Source organism: Nicotiana attenuata, chromosome 11, assembly GCF_001879085.1.
Source record: "Nicotiana attenuata strain UT chromosome 11, NIATTr2, whole genome shotgun sequence".
NCBI classification, from domain to species: Eukaryota; Viridiplantae; Streptophyta; class Magnoliopsida; order Solanales; family Solanaceae; genus Nicotiana; species Nicotiana attenuata.
This window is the reverse complement of record NC_031999.1, coordinates 4,278,455-4,301,354: the sequence shown is the minus strand read 5'-3', so window position 1 is coordinate 4,301,354 and position 22,900 is coordinate 4,278,455. Positions and strand designations below refer to the sequence as shown.

At 36.6% G+C, this 22,900-nt stretch overlaps 1 protein-coding gene across 1 annotated transcript; it reads right to left on the bottom strand.

Annotated features, from left to right (window-relative positions):
* Nucleotides 10,323-11,986, bottom strand: LOC109234951 (uncharacterized protein C594.04c-like). The gene is made up of 3 exons (XM_019400987.1): nucleotides 11,728-11,986; nucleotides 11,372-11,635; nucleotides 10,323-10,902 (listed from the first exon to the last, which is right to left on the bottom strand). Exons 1-3 carry the CDS (start codon nucleotides 11,941-11,943, stop codon nucleotides 10,426-10,428), a joined length of 957 nt encoding a protein of 318 aa, XP_019256532.1. The 5' UTR covers nucleotides 11,944-11,986; the 3' UTR covers nucleotides 10,323-10,425.

The window sequence follows — 22,900 nt, the reverse complement described above, 5'->3', positions numbered from 1 at the left end:
CAAATAACATCCTAATCCTATTCCCTCAAGCCAAAGTTAGAACAAACACTTACCTCGGTCCAAAGAATAGCAATCAACCCTCAAATACCGCCTTTCCTCTACAATCCGACTCCGAAACAATGGTATCTAGTCATAATTAGTTCAATAATATCAATAAGGGCTCAAAAACATAATCTCATGGCCTAGAAATGAAAATTCCCATAATTCTTCCAAAAACACCAAAATTCAACACTGGTCCCACATGGTCCAAACACGAGGCTCGGACCAAAACCCAATCACCCATAACCCCATGAGTTCAAATATATAATTTATTTCAAGATTCGACCCCAAATTGAGGTTGAATCCCCAAAACCCTAGCTCTACCCAAAACCCTTAATTTCTACTTTGATTTCATAATTTAGGTCTAGGAATTCAGTAATTAATGAAGAAGAGTGAAGGAATTAGGTGGGAAATTACTTACCCAAAGACTTTGGTGAAGAAGAGCTTTAAAAATCGCCCCTAGAGCTTGGAGAAGACAAGTTTTATGAAGAAATGGGAAAAATCCCGTAATGGGTCTGTTTTGAGCTTTTAAAATTAACTGGGCAAAAATGCCCTTCGCGTTCGCGGGAAAGGAGCCGCGTTCGCGAAGGGTTAATTCAACAGACCATCGCGTTCGCAATGAGGAGGCTGCGAACGCGAAGAGAAAGACTGGGGGGTCCAGGGAAATTAACTACGCAGGCGTGAATTAGTTCGCGAACGCGAAGAAGGTGGAACTAAAGCTACGCGAACGCGGGAATAGGTTCGCGAACGCGAAGAAGGGGACCCGGCCAGCATCCGATCGCGTAAGGGCGACCGCGAACGCGAAGAACAAACCTGGCCTGCAACAGCTGAAGGAAAACCTGCTATATTTCTAAGTGTAAAATCACCCCGAACCACCTCCAATTCACTCCCGAGCCCTCGGGCTCCTAACCAATCACACACACTAACTCAATAACATCCTACGAACTTACTCGAGCGATCAAATCGCCAAAATAACATCAAAATCCATGAATCAAGCCTCAAAATCATCATTTTCATTTCAAACTTCTTAAACTTCTAACTTTAGATATTTAGGTCCGAAACACGTCAAATGACATCCGATTTCGACCAAACTTTACAGAAAGCGCTTAACACCTATTTAAGACTTGTACTGGGCGTCGAAACCAAAATACGAGCCCGATACCATGGTCTTTTAATCAATTTTCATTTCCATTTTCCTTAAGAATTTCAGAAAAACAATTTCACAGAAAAATTCATTTCTCGGGCTCTCGACCTCGAAATTCGACTCCGGGCATATGCCCGAGTCTCATATTTTTCTACGGGCCCTCCGGGACCGCCAAATCATGGGTCTGGGTCCGTTTACCAAAAATGTTGACCAAAGTCAACTTTAGCAATATTAATATCAAAATTCTTCAAATTTTTCACAAAGTTCACATATTTCAACATAAAAGCTTTCCGGCTTCGCGCCCGGACTGCGCACGCAAATCAAGGCAACTAAAAGCGAGGTTTTCAAGGCCTCGGAAGCACGGAAATAGGAAGAAGTCCGGTGATGACCCTTTGGGTCGTCACATTTGTGCATTTCGCATGGTGCACTTGGCGGATATTGTGCGATTGGCCTCTTTTTCCTCCATAATTGATCCCAAAAGTACTCCATAGCCTTCTTTTATTGTATGTAACCTGCAAAGCATGGAAAGCACTAATCAGAGCATTTTGTTATCACTTTTACCATAAAAACTATACAAGAAAGTGGTTCTTTTAGGGCTTAATCATAGTTCAATTCACGTATTATCAGTTGCTCTTCTCACACTTCTTCTAGTCTCCAAATCAATCTAAAAACAAGCTTAAACCTTGCTTGGGCGAGTTTTTGAGTTTATAAAGGGTTGTGATAAGTTTTCTCCGATTTACACTTTAGTCCCAAAATTATAGAGTCTTCAATTCCCCAGAAGAAGTGTTAATCAGGCTCCAAGATAAAGGCACGTCGCTTGAGTTCATAACTTTCTGGCCCATACTTATATTCAATGTATTAGTTTAAGCGCATATACCTTCTGACTAATTTACTGTACATGTATAATTAGAGAGCTTTTTGTTGTCATGCTAATTGTAACTTACAATTAAATATTGGTTCCCCGTAGAACTTACAATGCATATTAATTTACATATGTATAATAATAGAAAAAATAATATTGTATGATAGACGGGTAAAATGGTCACTCATTCAGTTTTTGAAGGACATTAATGACTATAAACTTTTCAAAAAATGGTCACTCACTCAGTTTTTGAAGGACATTAATGACTATAAACTTTGTGAAAAACATATAAATATTATCAAAATGTATTTGATTTACAAAATAAAGATTAAAAGAAAACTTCAAGCTCCTAAAAATGATGAATCTTAATCTTTTCTAACTAACACGATATATTAAGAAACTATGCCCAACATAAGTCCTCTGAAGTAGAAACACGAACTTAATCCATTATATGATAAATATTTATCATTGGTACGTATATCATATTGTGTACGAAGTTTTTATCTCATTCATGCCATTTTAATCCTCCTGTATATGCTGGCTCGAAAAGTTATCAAAAGTGAAGGCATTTGTTCTTTATACATATATTCGATAACATATATAAAAGGAACGAAATACACATACCCACATAGAAATACAATCTTGATGTAAAAATTCAACAGATACAACATTTACTCATATATATATATATATATATATGAGTAAATGTGAAGTGCTCTTAACTCCTAAGTTTTCCGACAGCTACTAATTCTCTTCTCAATAGGGAGCATTGCTGTATATACATGCTAGGGGCAAAAAGCTTAAGTATGTATTCAGCGCAAAAAGCTTTTTCATCCTATAATTTTTTGTAGATGGGTAGCTATTCAAATTTATTTGCATGCCTTTAACTTTACAGACAATAACCTCAATAGTGTCAAGTTACCAACCTTTCAAAAGAAGAAAGTCCTAGATGAAATCAAAGACATTCAAAACTGCATCCAGTAATTTAATTTGAAATGTTCCAGCCAGTAGGTAAGAAGAATAAGTTATGCATAACCTTGAATGAAAATGCAAGTAACTTATAGCCTTTTAAAAAGCTGGGAAAGGCCCTCAAACAACGACATATAATTTAAGGATGAAATTATAGAAAATTACTTCTGTCATAATAGCATAAGTGAAACCAGTCAACCAGTTCAAGTCACACAATAATTTGCATTTTAAGTAATTATTTCCCTTAACATGCAAGAGAATTTAAAGGAAATCATGAAATTCTTGAACAAAAAGAATCAATTGATACAGACCTTAAGACAAACAATTGTAAGATCAGGCCCCATTACAGTAACATTTTAAATTAAATAAACCTGCCGAGAATGTAAAGGGAATCATGAGAATCTTGAACCATAGAATTGCGAAAGTTATCCTTGGTATTTATTTATATCTGTCCCCATAGAATTGTGATCACGCCCAACTATGCCTTATAAAAAGGACAATGCGGTCGTTGCAAATATAATCCGGTTTACAAGTCCGGAGTCGAATCCCACAGAGAACTAAGGTTTAGCTACAGCTGTTCACTATCACCAAGAAGACAAGCTTGAACAATTCCTAACTTATAGATATTAAGATTCTTCTGTTTAACTAATTAACTAACAAATTAAAATAGTAAATTAACAACTAACGATACTGAGGGTTAGAGAAAAGATTAAGGAGGTCTAGAGTTATGATTTCCCCAATTTTCGGAATCCTTCCCGCTATGTCTTCTATAATTTCGCCTAAGTATTCTCTACCGATCATGAGCACTCTTATTACCGTAAATCTCTCCCGAGTAATTACGACAATTTACTAGACGCACTCTCCCGAGCTACGCTAGCTGGCTTTTAATACAGCTCACTTCAGATCGCACCCAAGGCTTCGTTATCCCTAATCCCGCCTTTAAACCCTCGGTTATTGATCCCTCATATACTCTGGGAGTGGTGTTGTTCAACAATTACCTAAATATGCACTCTCTCCCGAGTTATGCATACTAAATAGGCACAACTAATTGAGAGCTCTTCAACCAACCACAATATAAACGTAGTTGAACAAATAGAGAAAAGCTATGGCTCAATTATATAAAAACATAACAAGAATTTATCCTACAAAGGGTTCTATCAAAACTCTAGATAACAAATTAGCTATTCATAATAGTATGTAAAACTACAATACTAAAAGTCATAACCAACAATGAAAAATAGGAAGAGGAAGGAAAAAACTCGTAGAAGAATTCTCCGTCTTGCTCCCAATGTGTTCTTGCCTCCTTAGGTCAAATCTATGTCCAAAATATGTCCTCTTCTCTTTCTTGGCCGGCTTCCTTGGTTTAATATAGGGTTTAGGGCTTAAAATCCCGTGTTTTGCACATAAGTCCCTGAAATTTTCGCCTCCTGCCGCGGTTTTGCCGCGGTCGCGGTGGAACCGCGGCCAAACATGCCCTCTGATTCTTTAGTTGTCCGCGACCATCTTCTACCGCGGTTCTGCCGCGGTCGCGGTGGAACCGCGATTTTTCACCCTGTTGCGTTTGGAATTTGGAAAAACATAAAACATGAAAGTTGTAGCCCTTTGAGTTAGCTTTCCAACCACATATTGTGGAGCCTAAATGGAGTTCTGAGCAAAAAGTTATGTCTATTTTACTAGACAGTGCGCAATATGCCTCCTCAAGTCTTCGTTCGTACTTAATTATCAAATTTGACCCCTGAACACGATCCCGGCTTAATTCCTTGAGCTTTTAATCAGACTTCAAAGCTTCAAATTACTTAAATTCATTCCATAACATCTATATAGCTCTAAATCACATCTACAAGGCATAAAACACACAATTAGTGCAAAACACTAGCGATTAAAGCGCAAACTCAATTAAAGTGCAGTAAATTTGAGTGTAATAAGCGACTAAAATATGCAATTATAGCCTATCATCAACACCCCACACTTAAACCATTGCTCGTCCTCGAGCAATCAAACTACACTTTTTTTATAGACACGACCTTTTTAAACAATTCTCCTAACTCATCACACCAAGAGTATTTAAAATAGACTAAGCACAAAAGCGTAACATCTTCACCTCAAGATTTGACTCACAAGTACCACACGTTATTCACAACTCACCCACTTACTCTAATATAGAGGTGACTGACATTACCTTTCCTTTATGAATCAAGTGCCCTCACACAACAAAAGAGAGTAGTTCCACATAATAAAATTTAAGAACACTTAGGAACTCAAGATAGAAAGAATTCACTCACTCTCAGAAATAACATTCATATGCCACAAAAGATGCACCATAAGCTTGCCCGTAGTGTACTACTCCACTAATCGAGCTCATTCAATCTTGGATCAATTAGGACTTTATTTGGTTGTAATGTAGGCTACGGGACGGGTAGGATACATTTAGATATAAGGGTGACTACACCTCCCTAAGCACTTTAATACATATACTTTAACATTCAAACCCCATACTTATGTCAAACCAAACTCCACCTTCACATCAATGTATATTACCCCATACTTCTTTAAGCACACTTACATCAAGAGCCACCACTTATCAAGAGATTTTTTTTTTTAACAACAATCCAGCTATTTTTTTTTTCAATTCAAGTGGCTTTTACTTTTTCAAAACAGTGCACCTTTCTCCTTATTTCATTAGTTCCACTCAAAAGCCAAACCAACCACCCCACACTTTAACTTTTACAAAGTTCATAAACAATTCAAGTGCTCATGAGAGGTTACAATGGTTCAAATAGATGGTTAATTCGAACAAATGGGTAAGGCTTGTAATGTGGTTGCCAAAGAAACAGGATTACAGGCTCAAAGGGGTTAACTACGATACATAATAATTAGGCGGGTAAAATATACATATCTGGCTCAACAAAGAAATGTCTATATCACTTCCTAGACTGAATAAAACTACTATTTCGCTTTGCAAACACACGGGGCAAGTTCTAGGCATCAAATGCAATGCACAGAATATCACAAAACGTTACACACACATGGCACATTACTCACTCAAGATTGGATTCATCAAGACACCCTAGTTAGAGCAGTTAAGCAAATTTAAGATCATACAATTTAAGGTACTTATACAAGAGTCAAAAACTGAGCCTAAGCGTCACAACCAAAGTACTCACTATTCTCAAGGCATAACAAAGTCAAGAGATATTGCTTCATTTCAAAACAAAACACAATGGCTCCTATTCCCAAAAAAAAAAAACTAACTACACCTGGTTCAAATAAAACCCTTGGAAAAGAACCGTGATATAAAGAAAAACCAAGGGGTAATTACTACACTACCTAACAAAACAAAAAATCTTTTTGGTATTTTCTTTAGACTTACTTCCCTCAAGAAAACTGTCTAGAAGATCCGTCATCAGAAAAAGTCCAATCTTTTTTTTAATTAAAAGAACACAGCTAAAGTAGCATGAAAAGTCACCCAGACAATCTCCTCACCCCACACTTAAAATTGTGCATTATCCCCAATGCACACCCATACATACAAGAGGGTAAAAGAAACTCCCTGGTAGGCCAAAGACCGAAGCACTAGCAGTTCATGGGGTACTCAGACTTCTCCCAAGCTTGGTCCTTCGTGTGGGTACCTCACACTTAGTTCCAACCATTTGGTTTGCTGATGCATCCTTCCAATACCTTTTCCTTCCATGCTCCTAGAAAATAAAAAAATTGACACTACAAAAATAATATAATTAAAATAATAAAAAAAATAATAAAAGAAAGCAATAAAGCTGGGTTGCCTCCCAACAAGCGCTTGATTTAACGTCGCGGTACGACGTGAATCACTTTCTGCCTCCACTTTGAACATATGAATCGGACCCCAAGTTTTGATTCTGCTCTATGATCATGCTCCTGGGGTGGTAGAACGAATCTGACTAGCCCAATAAAATAATGTAGTATTCTGCACTTCTTGGCCTTTATATGAGGTGTGTAATCCCGACTTTCTGGCAAGAAGAATTCCAGAATGTAAGCACTTTGTTCATCATTCCTTGACTCCTCAAATGGCTCGGACGACTCTATTTCCATATCATCATCTAAACACAATGTGGAAAAATGCTTGGAGTGAGGACCAATGCGCTCAACTACATGAACATTGGGACTATCTACATTCTCAACACTAATGACAATAGAGTCAACTAAATATGTATCCTCAATATCCTTGGTTGACTCTAGTATCTCTTCTACAACATCAACATCCTCAAAATCTAGTGTGATTGATTGTTGGTGTTCTACTCTAGCCTTCTCCTCTAGCTCATCAATTTCTGTATCTAATTCACGCTTTTCTTGGATACTATTCACAATATTGGCTTGTTGAGCATTAAAAACTTCAACCAGTTGACTCATGTGAACTTTCAAGTTGTGAATAGTTTCCTCCTGCCTTTCTATCCGCAGTAGTAATTTACTCTGTTGTTCCAAAATGCACTTTAACATATCTTCGAGCTTCTTTAGGTCAGCTTCCCTAGGTTCTTTGTTCCTATTAACTTCACCAGAAAAAGAAGAACCATCAAAGTAAGGGGTTGGGGGAAGGTAAGAAATATAAGCACAACCGTGAAAGTGACCATCTTGACCACCACACATATCACACACATTCCACACATAAGATTGAGTTGGTGCACAAAACTCGCTCTCAGGAATATTTTGATAATTTTGCCCTGGGTGGTTTCCTTCACAATATGCATAAGGAGGATCAAAAGTAGAATTACCAACAACAAAATTCTCATAATTCCATGATGTCATGTTTCTCAAATAAACAAATAAAAAAAATCAAATAATAAAATAAAAGTTCAAACTTGAAACCTAGCAATATGTACACCTACAACTACACCGTTAATTCCCCGGCAACGGCGCCAAAATTTGATCACGCCCAACTATGCCTTATAAAAAGGACAATGCGGTCGTTGCAAATATAATCCGGTTTACAAGTCCGGAGTCGAATCCCACAGAGAACTAAGGTTTAGCTACAGCTGTTCACTATCACTAAGAAGACAAGCTTGAACAATTCCTAACTTATAGATATTAAGATTCTTCTGTTTGACTAATTAACTAACAAATTAAAATAGTAAATTAACAACTAAAGATACTGAGGGTTAGAGAAAAGATTAAGGAGGTCTAGAGTTATGATTTCCCCAATTTTCGGAATCCTTCCCGCTATGTCTTCTATAATTTCGCCTAAGTATTCTCTACCGATCATGAGCACTCTTATTACCGTAAATCTCTCCCGAGTAATTACAACAATTTACTAGGCGCACTCTCCCGAGCTACGCTAGCTGGCTTTTAATACAGCTCACTTCAGATCGCACCCAAGGCTTCGTTATCCCTAATCCCGCCTTTAAACCCTCGGTTATTGATCCCTCATATACTCTGGGAGTGGTGTTGTTCAACAATTACCTAAATATGCACTCTCTCCCGAGTTATGCATACTAAATAGGCACAGCTAATTGAGAACTCTTCAATCAACCACAATATAAACGTAGTTGAACAAATAGAGAAAAGCTATGGCTCAATTATATAAAAACATAACAAGAATTTATCCTACAAAAGGTTCTATCAAAACTCTAGATAACAAATTAGTTATTCATAATAGTATGTAAAACTACAATACTAAAAGTCATAACCAACAATGAAAAATAGGAAGAGGAAGGAAAAAACTCGTAGAAGAATTCTCCGTCTTGCTCCCAATGTGTTCTTGCCTCCTTAGGTCGAATCTATGTCCAAAATATGTCCTCTTCTCTTTCTTGGCCGGCTTCCTTGGTTTAATATAGGGTTTAGGGCTTAAAATCCCGTGTTTTGCACACAAGTCCTTGAAATTTCCGCCTCCTGCCGCTGTTTTGCCGCGGTCGCGGTGGAACTGCGGCCAAACATGCCCTCTGATTCTTCAGTTGTCCGCGACCATCTTTTACCGCGGTTCTGCCGCGGTCGCGGTGGAACCGCGATTTTTCACCCTGTTCCGTTTGGAATTTGGGAAAACGTAAAACATGAAAGTTGTAGCCCTTTGAGTTAGATTTCCAACCATATATTGTGGAGCCCAAATAGAGTTCTGAACAAAAAGTTATGTCTATTTTACTAGATAGTGCGCAATATGCCTCCTCAAGTCTTTCGTACTTAATTATCAAATTTGACCCCTGAACACGATCCCGACTTAATTCCTTGAGCTTTTACTCAGACTTCAAAGCTTCAAATCACTTAAATTCATTCCATAACATCTATATAGCTCGGAATCACACCTACAAGGCATAAAACACACAATTAGTGCAAAACACTAGCGATTAAAGCGCAAACTCAATTAAAGTGCAGTAAATTCAAGTGTAATAAGCGACTAAAATATGCAATTATAGTCTATCATCAAATTGCCGTATCACAAAGATAAAACCAAAGACTCGAAGAATGATAAACTTACTGGAGTATCTCCAACGACAACAATGTTCACGTTATTGTTCGCGGTAAGACATGAATTCCTGTTTCTAATTCCTTAGAGGCAATGGTATTAAGGGACATGCTTTCCATGCTTCTTCTGTTGTTGGTTATGCAGTCATGCAAGCTATTGAGTAATTATGATTTTATCAATTCTATATCCAATGAAGATGAGAATATTAAGAACGGTATAGAAGTGAACAAGGGACAATTTTTTTGGATTCTTAAGTTGTAATGCAACTCTTCATTACCCTTATCTGTTATAACTCTTCACTACCCCCATGGCCCATTCAGACTATTCGGCTGATAACAGCCTTATTAATAATTTGTTGGATAGAATTAAGAGAAGGGTAGAATAGCCATTTAGTTTTCGGAAAAGGCCTAAAAATGTCACTCAACTTTCAGAAATGGTTTATCCATGCCATCCGTTGAAAAATTGCTATTTCCATGCCACTGCCGTCAAAGAAATGGCCCATCCATGCCATTATTGACTAACGACTCAATTTTTATTTGGCCCATCCATGCCACTGTCGTTAGTCAATAATGGCATGGATGGGCCTTTTCTTTAAGGGCAGTGGCATGAAATGAACATTTTTTTAACGGATGGCATGGATAGACCATTTCTGAAAGTTGAGTGGCATTTTTAGGCCTCTTCCGTTTAGTTTTTGATCGATATTTTGGTAATTCAACTTTGACTATAGGACCTTCTCACTTTTAGTATAATATGATTAGCCAAACACAAAATGTTTCTCATCAAAAGCACTTTGTTAAAAGTACTTTTGAGAAAATCACTTCTCAAAATAAGTTAATTTTAGAAGCTTGGCCAAACATGCTAAGTCTACCAATATATTAAGATAACTCATAAAAGAAGTTCTTAACCATCTTTCATTCAAGACAAATAAATACAGAGCAGATTACAATCCATTGCTGTTACAATCGTTCTAATCAACATATGAAGTCAAGTTTTCTTATCTTTTCCAATTGAGGAAGACTTGAACCATGGTATCAGGACAGATGTAGTCTTTTGGTAGTGCTTATATGCTTCAGTTCTGTATGTTTGGCTAAGCATCCTCTTCTCCACAAGCACAGTGACATATGCTAAGCAAATGCTATTTATGAGTGCACCAATGAATGTCCAACCTTGACCCAAATTCCATGCAATTAAGGCCAGTCCCCACCACCATAACTGTTCTCCAAAATAATTTGGATGTCTTGAGTAGCACCAAAGGCCTTTGTCAAGAATTGGAAACATTGGCTGGCCAAGATCTTTCAGTTTTTGATTTCTGCTAACAAAATAGTGGAGCTGTGTATCGGCGTGATAGGCGATTGTGATGCCGGAGAAGCAGATGACTATGGCAATAAAATCCCAGATGCTCCATGGCTTGTCCTGTGTATGGACAACATATAGAGGTAGGCATATTCCCATCTGTAAAACCTGCAAAGACAAAATGTATACCAAAAACTCAACATCACAAGAAGCAATAACAAAGACTTTGAAGAGGCATATCCCCATCATATTCTGTGCCATGAGAAAATGCATACTGCTCATAGACTCAGTCAAGGGCTGATATACAAGTAATCTATAGTATATTTTATGCACAGCCTGTAAAGAATAGAGAATTTCAAAATTTGGGTTTGACTCGATTTTTAAAAGCTAGTTCATGAGATGAATATTGACCAAGACCATATATGGAGATAACAACACAGGTCGAAGAGAATTGTGCAAAAGTATATGAGGACATAACAACATGTAATATGGGACTGTAACAAAATCTGGAAAAGTTTACATAAGATTGTAATGATTTTTACCATGTTTTTCACAAACCACATATATAGCTAATGAAACAAAGTCATTCTCAGAGTTTCATCAAGCAAAAACATAAGGAATGAAGAAAAAGAGTTACCTGCTGAGAGAGATAAATAGCCAAGAAAGAGACCCACCACCATTTCTTGCCATACTTGTGGCTCAAGTCTGTGAATCTCCAGTCTTGCCTCACTCCCCACTGCCGATTTTCACGTCGGAAGTAGCTGTGAATCAGCCTAATACTCCAAACCCATGTCAAAAGTATCACAACTCGCGACCTCAATTCATTGTACTGCGCCGTAGGATGATTGGCATAGAAATGTAGCACCATTACTGGAATCACCATCCAGTACAAACCTATCATCTGCAAATCATCAATTCAAAAAGAAAATCGGTTAATTCATCAAGTTAAAAAGGAAGAGCTAGCATTGACAGTGATTGAAGTGAGTTAATTACCCAATGGCTTGATTGAAGAAGAGCAATGAACCAGAAGAGGACGTTGACATTAAGAAAAAACAGGAGATTAGCGAGTAAAAGTGGATGGTGATTGCACCAGTTCCACAACGACTGATCTTCATGTCGATGATGAAGGAAATAGAGGTAGAAGAGAATGGAGGGAAGAGGAACTACACATGCAGTCAAGGCATTCTTGAAATTACTATGAGTAGCCATGTCTTTTTCAGTTATAACCAGCTAGTGTCCTTGTCTTTTTTGCTTCTAGGGGTCTAATTTATAAAGGAGTCTACGAGCCACGCCACATTAAAAAATGTGTATGATTACTCCTTTGGTCCATTCAATGTGACACATTTTATTACTCCCTCCGTTCGAGTTTGACCGGATAGAAGTTTAAGAAATAATGAAGACTTTTGGAATTTGTGGTCCTAAACAAGTCAAAAGGGGTCCAGAGTATTTGTGTGGTTATAAAAGCTTTTCATTAAGGGTAGAATTGTAAGTTTAAGCTATATTATTTCTAAATTTAGAAAGGGGTCATTCTTTATGCAACGGACCAAAAAGGAAATAAGTTCACATAAATTCGAACGGAGAGAGTAATAATTTATTAAAAAGAATAAAATCTTTTTATATTTTAAATTAATTTAGTTTTAAACTTTTTTTTCTTAGTAACATGATTTTGTAGCCATAAAAATCTCATGGCATATTAAAAACTACACGTTTTTATATTATATATTCTTTTTTAAAATTTCGTACCTAGTCAAACATCTCACATAGAGTGAAACAAAAGAATATTAATGAGGAGTATGGTAGAATGAATTAGATCCTTTCCACCCACAACTCAAGGTCTCGAGTTCTTGTTCGGGAAATAAAGAACCTCTTCGTAGAAAATACTTTTACCAGTGGACTTATAGCGTAAATAGAAAATACTCCCTCTGTTCAATTTTATGTAAACTTATTTTCTTTTTGGTCCGTTAAAAAAAGAATGACCCCTTTCTGAATTTGGTAACAATTTAGCTTAAACTTACAATTCTACCCTGAGAAGCTTTTATAACCACACAATATTCTGGGTCCCTTTTTGACTTGTTTAGGACCACAAATTTCGAAAGTCTTCATTTTCTCTTAAACTCCGTGCCCAGTCAAGTAGGTTCACAAAAATTGAAACGGAGAGAGTACTAGTTAAGTCATTAAATTTCTAATATGAGATACTAAAGAAAACAAAAAAAGAAGAAAGAATGAGCATGGACTGATCCAAAAGAAAGCAAAAGGGGCTACTTTACATTGTCCATTGCACTATCGTTATGATTTTCTTCTTGTCACCTAGAGGTTGCTATTTAAAATTATGATTACTTCCACTATCATTCTTGTCTCTATATTGTTACCGACAATCATGGCATTTCATCATCTTCTTCAATTAATTTGGACGTACCGGTTATGCAATATGGGATGATAAATTTGATGCTAGCTATCATGCTATATGTTTTATTGAATCCTGATGTTAGCTGCCACAACTTAATGATTTCATCACAAAGTCAACTGATAATAGCTTTTCTACTATGAGTTGATGTGGGAATTTTCGGTGATTTGATTGTATGGTTAAAAATATATTATGAAGAAAGGTATACTTATAAACTACAAGCATAATTGAGTTGCTTGATGATTTTTATATACACATTCAAATTCAAGAATTAAACTTTTAGTATTCTGAGTTTTACAATGATCACTTTAAGTATTAATAAAAAACATAATTTTAAATTTAGAATTTGTACATATTTAGTAAATTTCATGAAATAAATACAATATTTAGGACAAATTTGCTAAGTTTAACCGAATCTGTAAGTTGCCTACCGGGTTCGCTCTATCTATATGTTGAGAACATTGAATAGATTCGCTTGGTGATGAAAGTTCAATTAGTGTCTGTTACGATTTTCAGTATTCGATCGTGATAACTAATAGAAAAATTTACATTGGGTAAGTTTTTTACCTTAGATTACATTTGGCAAAAGAAGCCCAAAAAAGTTTGCATTCTATAGTTCAGTCAATTATAAAATAGCCGAGGCAAGTAAAATATAGGAGAATCTGTACATTTTAAAAAAGGGTCTAAACTACCGCTATCGTTTGCTAAATAGTTTGCAATACCCTCCGTCCATCTATCCATCCAAAAGAGGACATGACATTAATTTTATTAATAAAATTGCCCCCACATAAAATCTCTTTTTATACCCATTAATTCTAAACTATTTACTCTTTAATGCCCAGATCCAAATTATTTACTACGCCTGCCCATGGGGCCCAAACTATTTATCCGGCACCTTCTAACTTCCAAGTTCCAACTGTATACCCTTCTTGTACTACTACAGGAGTATTACTTCTCATAAATATTCATCAATACAACAAGAATATGGTCATTGGCCAATAATTCTCCGATCTGTCTTTTGTCCCACAGAATTGTGATTTCGTGTTCAAATGATTTGTTATCCTTTTATGTTTGAAACATATTACCTAATTTCCCAAGGGCACTTAATATGAGGGAGTAATATTTTAAGAAAAGAGATCTACAGTCTTCTCCAAAATTAGTCTTGATCGATTTATACTAACTTTTAGTTTGTTTACACCTTGATTGTTCTTTCCCTAACTCTTGCTTTTGCCTTGGCCCTTGAATTTAAATTTTTTTTTTGAAGATTTCTTGTTTGATTCAAAGTGGGTGTTGTTAAATATTACTTGTAGTACCATCTGAAAGTTCATACTGAAATTTGATAGCATTTGGAGATGATTTGAGGTGATTGAGATCGAAATTTTCAGTTAAAAATCGAAGAAGAACACAGCTACAATATACTGCTACGGTATACAATATGCCGTAGGAGTATATAACTATACTGCAACAGTATACTATTATAGTTTACAATATACTACAACGGTATATTGTAATAATCGAAGAAGAACATAGTTACCTAACAGTATACCACTACAATATACAATATACTATAGGAGTATATAGTTATACTGCAACAGTATACTATTATAGTATACTGTAATATATATGCAATATACTGTAACAGTATGCTGTAATAGTATACAATATACTATAATAGTATACTTATTACACGTAAATTCACTTGCCTTTTCCCTTTTAATTTGCTTTAAGCTTTTACCCAGCGTGAGGGGCAAATTGAAAATGCAAAAAAGTAAAAACAAAATAATATTATAGTATGATATATAATATAACGGTATACTCTTACAATTAGATCTTTTTAGAATTTTTTGAAATTTTTACTGACAACTGATATTATTTTATTTTAATAATTGATTTAATTTTTTTTAACTCTTTGCGTACAATTGTATACCCTATTGGTATAGCTATATACTATATCGGTATCATATGTTAGTTAATATTTGATTGTAATGGTTACATTTAATTGGTACACAATTTGATTTTTCTTTAGTAATAGTATAAAAAAAAGAATAATAAAAAATAGTGAAACCAACCTCTCTATCCTTGTTTTATTTCCATCTTCCTGAGCCGAGGGTCTATCGGAAACAGCCTCTCTGCCCTATCGGGGTAGGGGTAAGGTCTGCGTACACACTACCCTCCCTAGACCCCACAGAGTGAGACTTTACTGGATCGTTGTTGTTGTTGTTGTAGTGAAAACAGTAACTGAAATTAGATTATGAAGAGAAAAAGAATATAAAAAAAAAGTTAAATGAAATTAGAAAAGGAAAAATGAAAAAAATAAGAAGAAACCGAGAAATAAGAAAACGAGAAAAGAAAAAAAAGAAAAAAAGAAAAAAAAAGAAGCATAGAAATAAAAAAGAATTGTAGAATAAAGAAAATATTCCCCACAAAAACTACTATGGATAGAAAATGTAATTAGTTTATGGGTAGAAAAACAAATAGGTAGACAAGGATAAATAGTTTTATTTTTGTAGGTAACTGTGTCAAAACCCCTTCAATTTAATGACGCATCATTTTTTATTGGGTCACGTGATAATCTCGGACTGAAACAATCAAGGCTATGAGTAGCCATGTCTTTTCAATTATAACCAGCTAGTGTCCTTGTCTTTCTTGCTTATAGGGGTCTATTTTATAAAGGAGTCTACGAGCCACGGCACATTAAAAATTGAGTATGACCACTCCTTTGTTCCATTCTATTGTACATTTTATTATTAATTTATTTAAAAAATGATATCTTTTTATATTTTAAAATAATTTAGTTTTAACCTTTAATTTTTCCCCTTAATAACATGATTTTGTAGCCATAAAAATCTCATGACATATTAAAAATCACAAGTTTCAAATTTATATATTTTTGTTTAAACTTCGTGCCTAGTCAAACATCGTCACATAAAGTGAAATAAAAGAATATTGATGAGGATGTGGTGAAATGATTTGGATCCTTTCCATCTCAACTAAAGGTCTCGAGTTCTTGTTCTGGAAATAAAGAACCTTTTCGTAGAAAATACTTTACCAGTGGACTTATGTAGCATAAATAGAAAATAATAGTTAAGTCATTATTTCCAATATCAGATACTCCCTCCGTTTCAAATTAGATGAGGTACTTTCATTTTTAGTCTATTCCAAAATAAATGACACATTTCTAAATTTGGAAATAATTCGACTTTAAAATCTTCATTTTACCCATCTTACCTATAATGAGATGCTTTTATAACCACACAAATGTCATGGCCCCACAAAATTTTTACCCCTTAAATTTTTAAGACACAAATTTCATTCTTTTTTTTTTCTTAAATCTCGTGACGAGTCAAACTATCTCATTTAAATTGAAACGGAAGGAGTACTAATAAAACAAAAAGAAGAAAGAATGAGTATGGACTGGTCCAAAAGAAAGCAAAGGGGCAACTTTACATTGTTTATTGCACTATCTTTATGATTTTCTTCTGTCAATGAGCAGTTGTTATTTAAATTTGAAATATATATTTACTTCCACTATCATTCTTGTCTCTGTATTGTTACCGACAATCATGGCATTTCATCGTTTTCTTTAATACATTTGGGCGTACCAATTTTGCAATATGGGATGATAAACTTGATGCTAGCAAGTAGCAAGCATGCTTTATGTTTATTGAATCTTGATGTTAGCTGCCACAACTTAATGATTTCATCACAAAATCAACTAATATAAGGTTTCTACTATGAGTTCATGTGGGAACTTTCGGTGATTTGATTGTATGGTTAAATAAACTACAAGTATAATTGAGTTGCTTGATTGATTTCCATACACAGATGCAGATTCAAAATTTATACTTTATGAGTTCTGAGTTTTACAATGATCACTTTAAGTACTAATACATAACATGATTCTAAATTTAGAATTTGTACATATTTAGTAAATTTTATGAAATAAATACAAAGTTTAGGACAAATCTGCTAAGTTTAGCCGAACCCGTAAGTTGCCTACTAGCTCCGCTCTGTCTATATGTTGAGAACATTGAATAGATTCGCTTGGTGGAGAAAGTTCAATTAGTGTCAGTTACGATTTTCAGTATTCGGTCGTGATAACTAATAGAAAAATTTACACCGGGTGACAACATATATAAAAATTGTCAAAGACAACTTTTTGACCTTAGACTACATTTGGAAAAAGAAGCCCAAATTTTTTGCAATCTATTGCCCAGTCAATTATAAAATATGAATTTTTTTATTTTGTGTCTCATACAACTGGCAATAGTTGTATGAGACATCTTTTTTGTCTCACAGTTTTATGGACCCAGAAGTGTAAGATTGGGGTCCACAAATTTGTGAGACAAAAAGGAGCCTCATACAACTAATATCAGTTGTGTGAGGCACACAATAAAACTTCTCATAAAATATGGTTTACAGATACCCTCCGTCCATCTATCCGTCCAAAAGAGCACATGGCATTAATTCTATTAACTGAGATGTAATTCATTGGATTCATATGAAGATTTTTTCAAATTGTGGTAGTGAAAATTAAAGATGTAGATAGGATTGTCGGAGCTCAATAACAACTAGCAAATCCATGTCAAAATCAACATCGAAGACTTACTAATCCTTGAATTAAATTGTAAAATGGTCACGTCTTTTTATATGTCGAAGCAGTCTTACATCAAGGGATTTCATAGCAGTAATATGTATATCTGCATGTACGTCAATATATGCTATGTATATCCTTTGTTACACTTGTAATAAACAACACCTGTATAACCATGTATATCCCTATATTATAACAGTATATATCCATGTATATGAACTTTCACTTACTTTCTTCATACCTTTTATTCATAGTCAATAATGATTTCTGGAATTTTCCTTTTAAGGAACACTCAATTTAGAATGCAACGACCAAATCTCTGAACGAGAAGGAAATGCCCAATTTAGAATAAACAGTTGTGACGACCTGATAGGTCGTTTTGATTACTAGCCTTTATTTTTGTGTTTCGATACCTCTTTTAACTTCATTTGATATTTCTTGATTTATGTGCGTAGTCTGTGTCGTTTTTCGGAAAGTTTTTATGTAAACTTTTGAAGAAAAAATGATTTTAGGCTTAAAATGGGACTTGAGTTGACAACGGTCAACATTCTTGGTAAACGACCAGAGATAAGTGTTTTGACGATTCCGGTAGGTTCGTATGATATTTTTGGACATGTACACATATTTGGTTGGGGTCCGGGTAACCGGAGCACATTTCGGTGCGTTATGTGAAAAATTATGAGAATAAGTTTCAAGTTAAAATTCTTGGGCTTTGATGATCAATATTATTGATGTTATTTTCATGACTTGAGGTAGCGAGAAAGTTTGTAAGATGTTATTACATTTGTGTGCATGTTTGGTTTGGAGCCCGAGGCCCTCAGGTGAGTTTCAGGTGTGAATCAGATGATTTCAGATGGTTTTAGAATAGCTGGTGTGCTTCAGTTTCTGGGCTGAACTGCAAGTCTCGCATTTGGGATGACCTATTCGCAATTGTGAACTCCGATTTTGCAAACTTCGCTTTTGCAAAGTCGAGCTCGCATTTGCGACGAGGGCTTGGCAGGGTAGTCTTCGCATTTGCGAAGAAATGTTCGCATTTGCGGACATTCACTTCTGCGATGGCTTGGTCGCATTTGCGACCAGACACATGACTTAGGTAGGTTCGCAAATGCAAACCTTTGATCGCATTTGCAGTGGAATGGGGCATCGCAAATGCGATATTTTTATTGATATTTGCAACTTATGCAGGCTGGGGCCATAGTTTGCATTTGTGAAGCGTGTTTTGCATTGTGATGGTCGCAATTGCGAACATGCGATACCTGCAACAGGGTAAAAGAGGGAAAAATTGAAATTTAGCTCATTTACACTATTCTCAACCCCAAACACTGTAGATGCGATTTTTGAAGAACTTTTTCTTCCCAAATTCATTGATAAGCAACTCTAATTCAATTTCCATCAATTCCCCATTACTTTTCATGAGTTTCAACATCAAATCTAGGGATTTCATAGAAATTAGGAATTTTGGATAGAATTTAGGAATTTTATAAAATTGAGATTTAAACCTCAAATTGAGGTCAGGTTTTGAAACAAATTACATAATTGGGTTCAGGGATGAATGGGTAATCGAATTTTGGTCTGGATCTTGAATTTGATCAAGCGGGCCCGGGGTTGACTTTTGTTGACTTTTTAAGTTTCATCAATGATTGAACCTTTTTCATTCGTGGGTAGTTTCTAAAGCTTATTTTGAATTGTTTGAATGATATTTAGCTAGATTTGGTTGGTTAGGAGGCTTGTTAGAAAGAAAAATTCGTGGTTGATTATTAAGTTGGTTGCGTAAGGAAGTAAGTGTCATGTCTAACTTTGACTTGAGGGAACAAGGATTTGTTGGTCTCTTTGTTATGTGAATTATGTGGGGAAACGTCGTATATGCGCTGTCATGGGTTAAAGCATGCAGGCTTGGACTATTTACCTTATGTTTTCAGATATTCCCTGTTATCTCTGGTTATATGCTTGCTACATGATCTTACTTTTTATCCATGCTTTACTTATTAACTATTATTTACTTATTACTTATTGTGATTTATTCATTTATCGCTCAATATCTGCTTACCTGCCATATGTTCCTACCTGTATTAATTGTATAACTTCACTGCTTCATGTTTAACTTGCTTTCATTGACTTAATATTACTTGTTGCACTATACTATGTTAATCCGATTTGTGTGAGTTCTTTAGCTACTCTTGTATTGGTGATTTTTAGAGAATTCTAAAAATGAGGTTTCGGTTATCCTCCGTTGTACTGGTAGTTCCTTGATGTTCTATACGCTTTATTCTCCTTTCGTGTTGAGATTTCCGTTATTGGTTGTGTTGAGTTGTTTATGTTAATGAGTTGATATTGGGATCGGGCTGCACGCTGCAACAATATTAAAATGAATTGATATTGGGATCGGGTTGCACGCCATAACAGATAATGATATGATATGATATTGGGATCGGGTTTCATGCAACAAAAGTTATTATTTTAAATATTGGGATTGGGTTGCACGCCACAATAGGGTATGATGTGTTGTAGTTGTTTGTAGTTGTAGAGTCTTATCTCGGTACTGTGATATGACATTTGAGACCATGATATTCTGGGGCCCTCTGGTAGCTGACCTTTGGGTTCGTTTTTATGAGTTTACTTCTTTATCTATATTTTGGCATTTTGTTATCATTATCGCATAGGTTATAGTGAGTGTCCTCTCATAGCCTCGTCACTACTTCGTCGAGGTTAGGCTCGACCCTTACAGAGTACATAGGGTTGGTTGTACTCATGCTATACTTCTACACTTCTTGTGTAGATCTCGGTGTTTGTCCTAGCGGCGGGTAGCGGAGACCATTCGGATCCAACTGCTACAAGAGGCTTGAGGTAGAGCCGCTCGACGTTTGCAGTCCTTGAAGTCCCCTTCTATCATGTTTTATTTTTTATCTAGTTTCAGACAGTTGTACTTTATTTCAGACCATATTAGTAGTATTTTATTTGCTCATGTACTTGTGACTCTGGATTACACGGAGTATATTCGCACCGCTTTATTTATATAAATATTTCGTTCATTTATGAGTTGATCAAATTTTAATCATCGCAATTCTGTTATAAATTGATAAAACTGGTTAAGTAATTAGCTAACGTTGGCTTGCCTAGCAAGTGGATGAAGGCACCATCACGACCTCATGGTTGGGATTTCGGGTCGTGACAAGTTGGTATCAGAACACTAGGTTGTCTAGGTCTCACGAGTCATGAGCATGCTTAGTAGAGTCTAGAGGATCGGTACGGAGACGTCTGTACTTATCTTCTTGAGGTTATAAAGATTTAGGAAATGTCACTTCTTTCTTTCTCTATCGTGCGACTTTATACTATCACTGGAGTTTGAACCATTCTATTCTTGTTCTCTAACAGATGGTGAGGACATGCACAACATCCACAACCGAGTAGGAGCCGGAGCTCAACCTAGAGCATGTGCAGCTGCACCTATTGCAGAGCCTCAGATCGAGCATGTTTACCGTAAAAATGGTAATAACAATTGAATTTGATTATGAGACTCTAAAAATACGTGATCTATTTTTATGCTGGTCGTTAAGCAGTTGATGCTATGTGTGAGACTTAGAAACGAGATAAGAGTTAGGAACAAGGTGATAACCAAATCGATAGATTAACAATCGAGGCCTCGAGCTTGTCAATTCGGCGGCCTCGAGGTCGATTCCGGTGCTCGGCTGGGAGCTATCGAAGGCAGTTGAAGAGCGACTAACAGTTATAATAAAATCAACGAAGGCTCTTTATGGCCAATGATAAGCAATAAATGATGAACAATGAATAGAACACAATAAATATTAGCAATAAATGAGATAACGAAACCAAGAGAAAGTTTTAGAGAGCAGAGAGAATATTCTTATGCATTTAGTATGGAGCAACTGATCCCTACAATACGGCAAGGACCCCTTTTATATAGGAAGGGGGTAATCCCCACATAGTCCAAACGCATTTATTACAAAGATATGGAGATGGGACAGCTAGTTGACGCCCTGACGCGGGCTCAGACTAGCCTGACAGACTTTACCGGCTCTATCTGCACCCCTTGGGAACTCCCCTCTTTTCCAATATAGCCGTTGGTCTGCATTGCCCCGAGGTCGAGCGTCGACAGCCCTCGAGGGTGATCCTTGACCCCAGTCTCGGGCCTAGTGGAGTATGTCTACAGGGCATCATAACAACGGGAAATTGGACCCTCCGATTTTACCGTGCACAGATAGTCTCCGCGTTTCTTAGAGTGAAAGTGATAAGAAACGGCCTTGAATTCTTGCCCCTCTGATACTTTTGTAACGACAGCAGTCACAAGATGTCAAAAGACGACGCACACGCAACCCTTGAAGGCCTTCGTATTGATTATGGCAGTTAGTTATCCCTTGGCCTCCTTCAACGCGCACGCGGGGCTTCTATTAATACTCCCCTTCTTTCTCAATATATTAGCTCGATAACAGACGTCGGAAGAGTGAGAACCGATTATCGCCGGGGGGACACGGTGCTTGTGGAGATCCCTACTTGGGAGGAGGATATAACGACATACAAAGCCAACTTTCTTAGTGTGTATACTTACCCGTTTACCCTAGGGCCGGTGGGGCCATCCTCTCCCCCGATTGATCCCGTGATTCTCAACTTCTGCCAAAGGTATCAAGTGACCCCCGGTCAAATTCATCCTTCGTTCTGGCATGTTGTTTATATGATCAGGTACTATGTGAACATGATTGAGGAGATGCCCTTCACCCTCGATCATCTGATCAGGATGTATAGCCCTCGTCTCTTCCACCGGGGTTTAGTCAAGCTCCGCTGCCGAGCCCCGAGGGCCCTCTTTGCTTGTACCGAGGAGCTTAGGAATGGGGGATGGATAAGCCGCTTTGTCCGAGTAAGGACTTCTGACCTGATCCCGGTAGAAAGGATGCTGTTCCCCGAGAGGTGGAATATGGAACGTAAGTAGACACGTTATCTAGCATTCCTTCACTTTTCTTTGACTACGTTCTTCCGGGAACTTAATATCTCTTGCTAATACAGCTGCAGCAATTTATCCCGGTGCGGTCACGGACCTCCCGAGCTGGGTCGGCCGTCTGGACTTGATTTGCCCGTATGCTGAGAGAGTATGGCGTGATTTGTCCCAAGCTCGGTGGGAAGCTAAGGATCATGGTGAGCCTTTACCCCTGCTGTAG

Coding starts and splice junctions, on each gene's coding strand:
- LOC109234951 (XM_019400987.1), bottom strand. CDS start 11,943: ATGGCTACTCATAGTAATTTCAAGAATGCCTTGACTGCATGTGTAGTT. Junction 11,636..11,727: donor TTCTTCAATCAAGCCATTGG/GTAATTAACTCA, acceptor GATGATTTGCAG/ATGATAGGTTTGTACTGGAT. Junction 10,903..11,371: donor CTATTTATCTCTCTCAGCAG/GTAACTCTTTTT, acceptor TTGTCTTTGCAG/GTTTTACAGATGGGAATATG.